Source organism: Cyprinus carpio, chromosome A16 (genome assembly GCF_018340385.1).
Source record: "Cyprinus carpio isolate SPL01 chromosome A16, ASM1834038v1, whole genome shotgun sequence".
NCBI classification, from domain to species: domain Eukaryota; kingdom Metazoa; phylum Chordata; class Actinopteri; order Cypriniformes; family Cyprinidae; genus Cyprinus; species Cyprinus carpio.
The window spans coordinates 8,381,737-8,395,829 of NC_056587.1; the positions used below are offsets into that span (position 1 = coordinate 8,381,737).

At 34.9% G+C, this 14,093-nt stretch overlaps 1 protein-coding gene across 1 annotated transcript in view; it reads left to right on the forward strand.

Moving 5' to 3' along the window:
* efna3b (ephrin-A3b) overlaps positions 1-13,785 on the forward strand; it is a 52,548-nt gene extending 38,763 nt beyond the window's left edge. Inside the window, exons 2-5 of the mRNA XM_042772404.1 lie at positions 1,904-2,190; positions 2,865-2,930; positions 5,244-5,321; positions 8,752-13,785. Coding sequence (XP_042628338.1) covers positions 1,904-2,190; positions 2,865-2,930; positions 5,244-5,321; positions 8,752-8,873 — 553 coding nt within the window. The 3' untranslated portion in view covers positions 8,874-13,785. The remainder of the gene's footprint in view (positions 1-1,903; positions 2,191-2,864; positions 2,931-5,243; positions 5,322-8,751) is intronic.
* Positions 13,786-14,093: the final 308 nt, after the last annotated feature.

The window sequence follows — 14,093 nt, forward strand, 5'->3', positions numbered from 1 at the left end:
GAGAGCGAATGATTGTTCTTAGCTGTATCCTTGTCCTCTGGTGTCAAACTGTGTGTTTTCACCAGAAATTATACATTTATATAATTTTACATTATACATTTTGTGTAATTTCGGCATATTTTGCAGCACTCCGAAGGTAGTTGATATAGTATTTGGATTGTTGACCTATGACAGCACTGTGCTGCAGTTTTATTGCTATGTAAAAATAAAAACCATTGAAAACTATTTTTTTCATTAATTAAAACAAAGCTAAAATAAAACATACATATCAAATAAAACGAAAATGAAAATTAGATTGTAATTAAAATGAGTGAAATGAAACTGAAGTATTAAAATTAATAAAACTGAAATAAAAATAAAAGCTACATACAAAAAAATCTACAATAACTAATAAAAAAATTACAAAAGCATAGAAATTACTATTAAATTACTTAAAATTAAAACTAGAAATTTAAAAAGAAAGCCAATTCAAAATATTAATTAGTAATAATATTATTATAATAGACAATGTTGGGCTCGTTATTCCAAAAATTTAATTTATTACTCATTACTAGTTACTCCTTTCAAAAGTAATATTATTACTTATTAATATCTGGCAACAGTAATTAGTGACACGACTAGTTACATTACTTTTCCTGCACGCTCCACAGAAGTTGTAATTGTGTATATTCCCCATAAAATTCTATATATTTCTGCCTCATCATTTGAACAAAATCTACATTGGAACACATTCAAAAGTTTTTACAAACACTCAATCGTGATTGATAAAGACTTTTAAGTAAAAATGTTGTATTAATTGTCATGTGAAGCTTGAAGCTAACTGTAGCTATAATTTCTTTGTTACCCAAATATGATTACATTTCATGAAGTATTTTATCAAAAGAAATCACATAAGCTCATAAGATTTTTCATTATATTAATATAATTTATATCAGAATCAGAGGGATGTGGGTGGGCAAGCCACGTTAATGCCAGAGTAAAGTAATGCCACAACTTACGCATCAGTGTTCAGATCACCTTTTTTTTTTCATGACAAAATCAGTGTAATGGCAATATTTCCACCCCCTGAATATAAGCTTTTCCATATTCCAAACTTTCCTGATGCACTGGTGACTTCATGTGCCTGTGTGATTCGTAAAAATTATGAAAAAAATCTAGGAATTATTGGATTGTTGGATTTCAAATCAGTAGGGGTTGAGGCCTCGAAAGTAACTAGCTGTTATATGGATGGTCACTGTAATAATAATACTGAAATCTTATTAGTAATTAGTTACACTATACTAGTTACTGCAAAAAAGTAATATTACAGTAAATAGTTACTAGCAACTAGTTACTGCCCAACACTGATGAGTATATTATGAATACTAAAATAAAATGCATTTAGCAGGCATTTACATTTATGCATTTAGCAGACACCTTTATCCAAATTGACTTATAAAAGTGTCAAAAATTTGTCAAAGACTCAAAAATATTTGTAATAAGAACACAATATTTGTTATAATAACACTAGTGTCTTGCAGCATGGCAGCCAATACCTTATCTTATGAAAATGTAAACAGTTTTCTTGTATAGTTTACCTTTATTATTAAAATATTTAAAATGAAAACAGTTGTTATATTTAAACAGTACAGTTTTAGTATATATTATAGTTGTATAGTTTCTGTTTTGTTTTTTATTGTATTGTTTTTATTCCTATTTCCTATTCTGTTCCAATTTTCCCCAAAGGAACAGAAAATTGGAGTACAGGAAATTGGAAATTGTTTTGCAGTTTCTTATACGTAAAGCTGACATGCTGACATTTTGGCTGGACCTACTGTATGTTTTATGTATAAAGAAGCCAAATATGCCTAGCATTGTTTGAGCACAATGTGACCATTTTTGTGTGTTTCCTTTTTGTCATCAGACTTCGTAAGGAGGGCTACACAGTCGAGGTGAATGTCAATGACTACCTGGATATCTACTGTCCTCACTACAACAGCAGCCAGAGAGGCGTAGCCGAGCAGTACGTGCTCTACATGGTCAGTTATCGTGGTTACCGTACATGCGACCCACAGCTGGGCTTCAAACGCTGGGAGTGTAACCGTCCCCACGCCCCACATGCACCAATCAAATTCTCAGAAAAGTTCCAGCGCTACAGCGCCTTCTCACTCGGCTACGAGTTCCATGTTGGGCAGGAGTATTATTATATCTGTGAGTATAGTGTAATTTACCTCAGCTATACACACTTCCAAGTCTATTGTGACACAGCTGTGTACATTATTATATTAATTTATAGTATATGAATGTCATGCAACCTGTCCAGGTCATGTTATAAGAAATTATATTTTAAGATAATAAATTATATATATATATATTTATATATATATATATATATAATATATTATATATATATATATATATATATAGATATATATATATATCTATATATATAATATTTATTTTTTTGCATTACTGCATTATGTTATAGTTATTTTTATTATTTAGTCATTAAATATTGTTAAATTAATTGAAATAATAATTTTTTTGATTTTGTGTTGGAAAATGATTTGATCTGGTTCTATGCAAGATTCACCCATTTGTGAATATTTAATGTTTTAGGACTCAGCTTATTTACATTACTAAATCTGTAAGTGAATAATAATTCATAATCCACATTTACGTGTTATAATAAATGAACATGGTTGTTGTATAAGTTACCATAATACAAAACAACAATACAAGCTTCCTTTAGATACTAGATACTTATTATTTAATGCTTCTCTGTGTTCTCTGGAAGTACAATACTTCAGAATATTACAGTTATGGAACCTCAGCAGTATTTCTGATGACTGACAGATTACTGACATTTTGCTGTTTCGTTTTAGCCACACCCACTCATCACCACGGCCGGAGCTGCCTGAGATTAAGAGTGTTTGTCTGCTGCTCATCAGGTATCGACCTCTATCCATCCGTCTGTCCATCTATCCATCACTCCATCATAAATCCATCCATCAACTCATCATTTCATCCATCCATCCAACCATTCTATTTTTCAGTCAATTGATCCACCTGTCAGCCCATTTATGAAGTGCACTCAGTCCGTGTTTCTTTAACTCTTCTATCTGTCTTTCTGAGAATTAAATCAATCTGTTTACGCAGAAAGCACACTCTCTCCCTCTCTTTTCCCACTAGGTTTCACATCTTAATGCTGTTGTTTGGCACGCGTACCCCAGGGATACTTGGATAGATTTTGATTTTGCTTTGTTAAACATGCACTACCATTCAAAAGTTAGCGGTCAGTGAGTTTTTGTTGTTTTTTTTAAAGCACTTTTATTCAGCAAGGATGCATTAAATTGATCATTAAACCATTTATAATGTTACAAAGGATTTCTATTTCAAATAAATACTGTTCTTTTGAACTGTCTGTTCATCAGATATTAAGGGAAATTTACAATATAATTGGGAAACACTGCTATGAAGCAGTCTCTTGCTCCTCCCCGTCATTTCTTCGCCCCCTCCCCCCCTTCCTCCCTCCCTCTTCTCTCTTGTTTCCAGGTGCTGTCAGGATTCATGTTCTCTCACAGTCAGTTTGCTGGCACTGAGTGTTATTTTAACCCTCACCCTCTCTTTCTGTCAGTGCTCATGTTCATTAATAATATTCCAGTATGTGAGAGAGAGAGAGAAAGAGAGAAAGCATACTGTGTGCTGTCTTAACCTCTGCCCTCTCTCTTGGAGTCTCTGAGTTCTTGTGTCAAGACGAATCTGTTATTCCTGCTCAGTCAGGTCTGAAACTCCAGTGCCTTGAGTTCAAAGGGCTGAAGCAGGGCTGATGTATTTATAAGGATGTGGAAAATTACATACTAATGAACTGATGAGTTGAGTTCAGGTGTGTTAGATTAGAGAGATCAAATCTGCAGTTGTGGGAGGCCTTCTAGACCAGGATTGAGAACCACTGAGCTAAAAAAGTATGAAACAAAACGTAGTAGTTTTGAGATGCATTTTTAAAAGTTGGACTTTATGCTGTCTTAAAAAACACAATGTGTGTGATGGGACTCATAGAGAAGTTTAACATGCAACTTGTCTGTAAAGTTTTTTTTTTTTTTTTTAATAAATATTATTTCCAAAAAAAAATAATTAATTGGATTTTTACAGTGCAATTGTTCTGTAGTCAAAACATATTAAAATGCTATCTGACAAATTAGTATTTTCTGTTAAGCTGACAGAACATCTTTTTCTTCTACCCACTATTAGATTTCATTCAGATTTATTTGTATATCAATTTCACAATAAATAACTAATTTATTTTACATTCACAATACATTTAATTTTTTTCACAATTTATGACACATTTTTACTTTCTGTTAAACTGACATAATTTTTTTCTAACCACCATAAGACATTTTTTTTTTAATTCAAATGTATTTGTATATCAATTTCACAATATATTACAAATTCATTTTATGTTCACAAAAATGTATGATTTTTTCAGCATTAAGTTACATTTTTACTTTCTGTTAAACTGACTGAATATATATATTTTTTTTTTGAATCGCTATTAGAGAAACAGTTTCAATATGATTTTTTTATATTAATTTTACCTTAAGTTAAACTTTTTTTTCCACAATAAATTATGATTTTTTTCCCCACAAAAAATGACATTTTCACTTTCTGTTTTTGTTAACTATTAGAAACAAATTCACTTCAAATGTATTATTTTTCCCAACATATAACTAAAATAAATATTAATATTATTTCAGAACAGATTTTTCAAAAAACCCAAACTATTGAGTGTACATTATGTTGCAAAGAACAAAATATTTATTTGTTTTTTTTTTTCTTCTCAAAACTTATATGCATATTTTTTTAAATAGTTAAAATTAATGGCATTCAAAAGATTAAAACAATCACAATTAATCATGATTTTCTTTAAAAGTGTCAAAGAAATTGTCAAATTTAATAAATGTTCAATCAATCAATCAATCAATCAGTCAATCAATAGATAATACTGACACATCATTTTGATAGTAGGAAACAACTGTATAAAATTGTAAAAAGTCAGCTGTTAGAAAAGTAGTCGACTAGTGGGCCATTGTTTCGTGATTCATGTCCCATCCTTTTGCTGTTTGTATCCTGAACTGGGGACACTAACTTCCACAATCATTTTCTCACCTAGAGGAGCTTACAAAGAAATTCCCGAATCCTTTGAGAGCATGTATAAGATCCTGCGAGAGAGTGTGTTCTGATTCTCCTTTAATGTCTTCCAGCATCTGATTCAGATGATGAGACCCAACCCACAGAGCCAGACTACACTCTAAGACCTAACATTAAAATCGATGACCTCGGTGAGTTACACACACACCAGACGGACCACACTGACACTTATACATATGCATGTAAATCACTGACTAAGCTGACATTTACACCCAAGGTCTCTGTGCCCAGATCTGTGGCATCCACACACCCCTTTCCTAGTTACACAGCAAGCTCATAAATCATGCCTGTGCGTGTTAGAGCTTATTTATTGTTATAAATCAAATTGGGTACCAGGTTAAAAAGCCAAATCTACTTCATGTGATTTGAATGTGTAATGAAAATGCCTATGAGATCAACTCTAATTTGCTTTTCCTGTGCACACGGTGTACACCAAACAAACACAGCAGTTATCTGCTAGCACATATCTTATAGGCAATGAGTGACACTAATGAAGCCACGAGCTAAAAGGCAAATGGAGCGTGAGCTGCCTGGCTATAGTTAGCCTGATTAGCGCTGAGGCTAGTGTTAGCGCTGATTAGCGGTGGCAGAACTAGCCCTCCAGTTCCCAGCCTTACAGTCACATCCTGCGCTTCCTCACCACCGCTGTAACCCGACGCAAGGACAGCGACGACCGCACCATTTAAATGAGAGAAAAGAAATTGATTTGACTTCAAGTGTTTTTAAGGAATAAAGAGGCATCGATCTGTTCGTGTTTTTTTTCCGAGCGTGTGTTTTGAGACAGATGGATGTGGATGTGTTTTGGGTCGTCTCTGGGTCGGAGCCACCCAACGATTTCCAATAACTGGAATCTGAGTACTGGCTCTTTCCCGCTTGCTCCGATCGGGGTTTCAGTTTTCAAACAGGCCAGAGAGGGGAAGAGAACAACCGCAAGAGGCCAGCCGGGTCTCAGGAAGCCACACATCTCAGTACAGCTCCATACATCTGCGTCCAGTAAACAAAAGAAACAGTCTTGTCCTTGCTCACTGTTGTCCCATTAGTATTGACCAACTTTAAGAACCAATGGAAATTATACATTTCTAAATTGTACACTAAACTTCTACAAACAAATCAAAAGATACCACCACAGGAAACTCTAGAGTGCTGCAAGTGCTTTTAAATTAAGTGCATAAACATTTTTTTCTTTTAATAATTTAAATAATATTGGATTCTGAAGTCATTAGAAACATAAATTCTCATTTGCAGGATTCTTAATGTCAGGTCTGTAAATCTACTGGAGCAGTTAGTCCCATTAATGGCAGTGAGTTCCACGCTACGTTCAGAATTCATATTAGTTGCACAAATACACAGGCAATAACAAACAAAGATGAAATAAACACAAAGACAGCTTTTATTTGGCCTTTAGGGAGTAATACAGAGCAAGAAGATGTGTGTGGCATTTTGTTCATACCATTCTCTTTATAGGTTTTTTTTCTTTTTACTATAAAATAAACCATTTCCATGTTGGATATCCTGAACTAACAATGAACAATACATTTTCTTTATTATTACAACTGTTTTCTGTGTTAATATATGTTTAATATCTTTGTAGAAACCATGATTATAATTTTTGTTTTTCAGGATTCTTGGAGCAGAACGTTCAAAAGAAAATTATTTATTTGAAAAATATTTTTTTTAATGATGAAAAAGTCCTTATTGTCACTTTTGGTCAATTTTGATCACATCAACTCTTACTGAGCCCAAAGTTTTGAATAATAGCGTATACATTTTCAACATTTCATGTTGTAGAAAATAGCAGTTGTTAATATATTATAAACCATCTTGAATTAACAGTGAAAAACAGTTATTTATTAACATTAACCTAGATTAATGAATGCTATAAAAGTCTTGTTCATTGCTATTTCATGATACCTAATGCGTTACCTTATGTTAACCATTTGAACCTTATTGTAAAATATTACTGCGATATTTTATGAGATTCAAAGATATTTGTGTACCGTAATGTAAGATTTGACTTCCCATTTGGGTCATTGATAGGACAAACGTATCAAATTTCTGTGTAATCCATTCTCCAGTGGAGAAAACAACTTAACACTTAAAATCTGATCAGCTGATGTCACATGACATGGCAGTACTGATTCAAGCAAACTATCAAGCTAGAAATGTCTATTCGTCCGGGTCATGAGTGTTGAATTCCAGCATCCCACTCAGCTTCTCTCTCCTGCCTGCCATCCAAGGACTCCTGTCAATCAAACATTGCTCAGCCTTGGTGATAATAATGCACTTTCTTTGCTCACTGTCTTTTAAATTTTAAGTCTATCAGATATTATTTAAAAAGAATATAAAAAGAAAAAAAAGACTATTGAAGAAGATTTAAACAAAAATGTTTCATACACTTCTTATTATCAATGTTGAAATGAATTTTTGCTGATAAATATTTTTGTGGAAATTATGATAGACTACCATTGTATTGAAAAAATGTATTAATAGTTTTCAGTAAGGATGCATGAAATTGATAAGGGGGGGGCAGTAAAGACATATTTTATGTTACAAAAGATTTCTCTTCAAATAAATGCTGCTCATTGAGCTTTCTGTTGATCAAAGAATCCTGAATAAACAACAAAAAATGTTTTGATGATAATAATAATGATGATAATAATAAGAACCATTATTAATAAATGACCACCAACAATAATCAGCATATTAGAATGATTTCTAAATATCATGTGACACTAAAGACTTGAGCAGTGTCTAACTTTGCCATCCCAGGAATAAATAAAATGTTAAAATCTATTACAATAGAAAACAGTTATTTTAAATTGTAATAACACTTCACAAGATTACAATAATACATACATACATATATATATATATATATATATATATATATATATATATATATATATATATATATATATTTAAGACTACAATAATAATACTAAAACTCGTTGTTAAATATTGTTGTAATAAATATTTAAATTAATGCTATCTGTGTAAAAGGTGATAAATGGAAAATTGGCACCCCAGACGTGTCTGGAACACCTGTCACATCTTTTGTCTGTGTGTTACAACATCATATTATTCTGCCAAAACAAACAGACATACTGTGCGTGTCTGGAGTTGTTTGTTGCAGACAATTTGCGTCACACACTATTCCTTGTGACCTGTAAGTGAAGACGTGTGTGTATGAATTTGTCTATCACAAAGTTCGCGAACTGGAAGACACCTGCTCACAGTCACAGACACCAACAAACCGGTTATGTTAGCTGTACGTCTCCTTGATGATGTAACAGAATTCCATAGATTATTTGGGCACATTGCACACTCCTCTTGTCATGATAATAGTTACATTTTAGTTTGTTGTGTTAACGATGAAGCTTGTCTACAACTACACACGAACACAGACACCTTCAGTACATACCTGCCTGAGTCACTGCGTTTTATTTTTAACTACTTCCCTTAGGCCTCAGTTGGTCAGAAGTTTTTCTATACTTTAGTGAGTCACGCAACATTAGTGTCTAGACCTGAGCTGTTCATTTTGCTCTGTCTGTCTCTTTCCAGATGACTATGATAATCCAGAGGTCCCGAAATTGGAGAAGAGCATCAGCGGTAGCAGTCCATCCAGAGATCGCCTTCTCCTAACCGTGGCATCACTTTTCCTTATCACCCTTTCGGTCTCCTAGCATCCACCTCTTAACCGTCACCATACCAACGAGGCCTTGGGTTGGGGGGGAAGGAAGGGTCCAGGGCCAGATAAGTTTGCAGATAAAGACTAGGAAAGAAACTGGAAATGGAACACTTTGATGCTGCAGCAGCTTAAGGAGTGTCAAGCACCAGCCCACAACTCAACAGTGGTTTTCATGTCTTACAACAGCGACACACTTTGCGTGTCACGCAGACAATACTAATATAGAATAATGAGAACTGTGCCATTTCAGTTACAATAGTGCAGATTGTTTGTTTGTGTGTGTGTGTGTGAGTTTGTGTTTATGCATTTGTGTGGTGCCTTCGGTGCTCGGGGGTGGAGCGGATCTTTACTTCGGTCTGAAGGTTTGATGGCTCCATTATCTGTGAATTGGCAGGTTAAAAGTTTAAAAGCGTCTCAGATTCTGTTTGATGAGAACTGAAATGAAACCGTCAAGGAGTTCAGGTTACTCGAACCCAGAAAGAAAAAAACACAGAAGCACCGTTTAATCCAATTCCAAAAGTATTTGTTTCTCTCTGTGTGTTTCTGTTGCCAGAGAGACGTACAAACCGCTGGATGATCATGTAATTGCCGTCAAGGATGAACAGCAATATTCATTTGATGAGTTTAAACAAGTCTATAATAGAAACCGATCTCACAGACTTGAAATCAACTAATTTTGGACTTTTCTATTGATAATACGACAATTTATAAAGCATCAAATTCCAATTAAATCTGATTCTTATTTGAACGTTTTGTGGTCGCACATGAAAGCAGGAGCCGATATGGTTGTTCTGTGATGCAGAAAATTGAGACAGAAGTGGTTTTGCACGAGTGCCAGCACAAACGCATTAAACACATTGAGACAAACAGAGGCCAAATAGCTTTTTTTGTTGTTGTTTTCTTTCCTTCTCCCTTTTGATAAAAGGTGCTTGAGTGAGTGAGCGAGTGCAAGTGTATGTGTGTGAGTGCATTAGCTCAGTGATGCTGGAAAAATCTCCTCTAGACTTTATGGACTTCAACCAGAGGAGGACAGCTACACAGACACTGTATATAAAACACATGCATTTATTTATGTGTGGACATTGTGGACGAACTCTGCTCATTCGTTCGGACCATGCTGATTCCCGCTGGATTTGAAAGTGCTCCGAACCAGTTTTGGCTGGTTCATTCCAGTTTGAACCAGTTCCACTTATCGCCGCTTGCTACTTGACTTCTTTCAGTGGTGATCAGCAAGACCAAATGGAAATTGAGGGGTCTGGTGGTTATAATCGGTTTCTACGGCAACAGTTATTCATCTATACACATACCTAAAGGCACTAGGAAATCAGAACAACACACACAAAAAGAAATAACAGCAATTACAGGCAATGGTTCTGGTGACACTTTTGCCAAGAGTAATACAAGCAAACAAATGCTTCGGGGCAGATAGTTATTGCATTCTTGCGAGCTATTCAAGGGATAAGAGGCAGAGTATGCATCAATCATTTTACAACAAGGTTCAAAATTAAGGTTCTAAATGTTTTAGACTGGCACCTTATCAAGATTGCAATGACATCATATCACAGCTTCATGATGATAGCAGCAACCAGCGCTGCTTTTCGCCCTAGAGGCAAGCAAATACTGCTTAAACTAGTGATGGCATGTGGTTTAGCAGAAATGATGTGTGGTAGAAGTTTTCTAACGTAGAGTCATAATGGACACCTTCTCTCACACCTACAGGCTTTCTTTAACATATCGCTAAAGCCGTTTATTGGATCATTCTGCTTTTGATCTAAAAAATCATTTCAATTTATGTGGAACATTACGTCCGCTTTATATTCCATTACTGTGGCTGCTGTGGTTTCACTGATCTAGAGCAACTTCAGAACAAATGAACACTAATTTGAATGCTCAGAATGATACTTTACAGACTTAAATCTACATTTAATTTGTTTCATGTAGTCATTTCAAGGCATTGGATTGAGAATAAGTAGGTTTTTGTGCTTTTGGGTTTTTCAGGAGTTTGTTTTTCTGATGGAATAATGTAATATTTCAGAAGAGTCGATCAGGCAAAGTGTCACTCTTCAAATGTTGCACTTACAAAACTTGGACACGAGAATTGTGCGTGTGTGTGTGTGTGTGTGTGTGTGTGTGTGTGTGTGTGTGTGTGTGTGTGTTAGAGACTGCAATTGTTACAAGTTGACATTTGTCTTAAAACTAGCCTAAATAACCTTTCAGTCTTGTTTGTGTTTGTGTGTGTGTGTGTGTGTGTGTGTGTGTGTGTGTGTGTGTGTGTGTGTGTGTGTGTGTGTGTGTGTGTGTGTGTGTGTGTGTGCGCGTGCGTCTCTGCATGCGTGCGTGTGTGTGTGTGTGTGTGTGTGTGTGAGAGAGAGAGAAAGAATGAGAGATCAAAAGGTATTAAAGATAAAGGATGGTGTGAATGTGTGTGTTTATGCGAGTTGTTTTCAATTGTTTAGTCTAGGCATTTTCTGTGTGAGTGGGTGCGAGTCAAAGAAACTGTATTGTTTTGGAGGAAACAAAAGCATTTATTAGTGTTGGAAACAACCGAATACAATCATGTTTACCTTCAACTGGAATGAATTTAAAGAACTTGAAAAAAATAAACTGTAAACTGAACAAACCATAGCAAAGCTTATAATAATAATAATCATGATATAAAAAAGATTAAGCCTTTGATTCATATTTGTTTCAGACACAACATTTTTTATGAACTCATATGTTTGGGTATTGAAATGTCCTTCTGAATTTGATCACTGTCAGTGGAAACCGAAGGACTAATCTAATAAGAGTACACAAACATAATCTCCCCCACACTCTGACTTCCCATCTCCTCATAAAATGTAGTTTCAGATTTCCCACTGCTGTCATCAAAAATTAGCCATTCTTTACCAATCTCGCAATCTATGGTATTTTGTGCACTCCATCATCTCTTTCAAATATATTATCATAGTGTCAGTTATCTGCAGAGTGTGTAAAAAGCAAGCAGCACAAAGATGAAAGGATTTCTATCAGAGGCTGACCTGATGCTGAAACCATCTTATCTAGTCAATGCTACATGAAGATATTTCTGTATATCCAACAACATTGTTAAGCACAGGATGCCACTTTTTAAAACTGATACCCATCCAAACAATTTTTAGATTATTTTGTCTGCCAGTGCTAAAAGTGAGCAAGATTACTTATACCCCTACTATAGAGTTGAAACAAAATATCGATAATTAATTAGTTTTTAAGTGTTTTTTTTTTTTCAGCCCTAAAAATACATTTTATGAATACGCTTTTTTTTCTCTCAGATTTTATGCTGACCCCCTATAACCCTCTTGTTGGGTCCCTGGGGGTCCCCGGACTCCAGTTTGAAAACCTCTGTCCTAAATCAATGTTTTTCGCGCTGGGGTCTGTGGACACCTAGTGCTTCGTGGTGTAATTGCAATGGGTGAATAAAATCATTTAAAAAAAAAAAAGAGGAAGAGTAGGCTATATCTACTTTACATGTCATATACAGGCATTTGCATTTTAGTAATTTGTATTTATTTCGTAAATGTAAGAACTGATGATATGGCAAAAGGCCAGTGCAGTGAATCAATTGCATTTGTTCACTACAAACAAACAAAAACAATATAATCAATGCATACATTTTTTAAGAATTTAAAATACCATATGACAGGGCCCAGTACTAAAAAAAGGCCTGTTTACACTGCTATAACTAGGCTAAAAAAGTTTAATAATCGCTCTGTTTCTGAGAATAAGGAAGTCATAGTCATATAAAAATATAAATATCCTCTCTAATCTGTCGCTATAATTATCCATATCGATTCTGATGTGAAGGTGCATTAACTCTAATAGTTGCTGAGAAGAACGAGGCAGAACAGATGTTGCTGGATTGAACTACAGTCGTTTGATTGTTTTTTCATCTTATTAGAGTGGCGTTTGATTCAGAGCAACATGTCGAGACAAAAGCTCGTGACGTTCCGTTAATTACTCTGAAGCTATGCGCGTGAGTAAACCGTCTGAACACACTGCAACAATAACGGCGATTGATCCCCCAGACACACGCTGCTTTCTGCTACCGGTCACACAGAGCAGACTCTGACCTCATCTGCTGCGGGAAAAGGACAAAGACGCCTCGATAAACCAAATGATGGAGCTAATGAGTAAAATCTTCCGAGCAGTATAATGGTCTAGACAGACCCACATCTGCACATCTGTATGTGTGTGGTGTGATTGTTAGTTTATGTAGGAAAACCTCAGTAACAAAAATGCAATAGCTACAAAGTTTCCTCTAAATGACCACAGTTATTTGGAGGAAGTAAAAAGGAGTCTGTTAGCATTTAATCCACCTCCCCCCCAACCAGAATTTTTTTAGAATAATAATTTTATTTTATAAATTGACACAGATATTGACGAAACACTATATTAGAAATAAGTAGGCCCATAATAAACTTGTATGATTGATGTGTGCTACTGTAGAATACGCTCTCAGCCCAGTTTTACTAAATCGTGCACACAACTTTCTAACTTGTTTCCTCCTTTTAAGTAAATTGTGCCCACGGTATAATGATTCGTTCGTTGATTTGATTCAACTAAATTCTGGCCAAGATTTAGTATCTGCACACAATTAAGTAAAACGAGAAAACAAATTCGTGCTCACGATTTAATGTTTTTTTCCCTGCATGTGCGGGGCTCCATATGCTTTAAGCAGGGCTTAAAAACGAGAGAGAGAAAAATCGGTTCACTCCGAGCAGAATCGGTATTTTACCGGTTTCTGTTCATGCGTTCTCTGTATTATTACCGTTCTGAAACCGGTTTGAGTAGAAAAAAAAATGCTCGGAGAGCGCAAAGGATTCAGTTTTTGCTTGTTTGTGGTTGTCAGTTAATAAAAAGGATAAATAAGTTAATTGCAAAAGTTGGTAAATGTATAGAAAGTTAATTGTTCTCAAAATGTAGCACATAGTTATTCCTTTTAATGGGTTTTCTCCTAGGGTTTTTTTTTTTTTTTACTGTTCATATACTGAAAGACATGAATTTTACTTGTATGGTTTTTTTTTTTTTTTTTTTTTTAAACAGTTAGCAAGTCTTATGTAGAACAGTGTTTTTTTTTAAGATGTGCGGTACGCCACTACTCCTCATCTAAAGTACTCTGTGCAGCGGCCAGTGTCCTGAAACACCAGCAGAGAAAACCACATTCAACTGCAGGGCCACCCTAATATTTTTACTG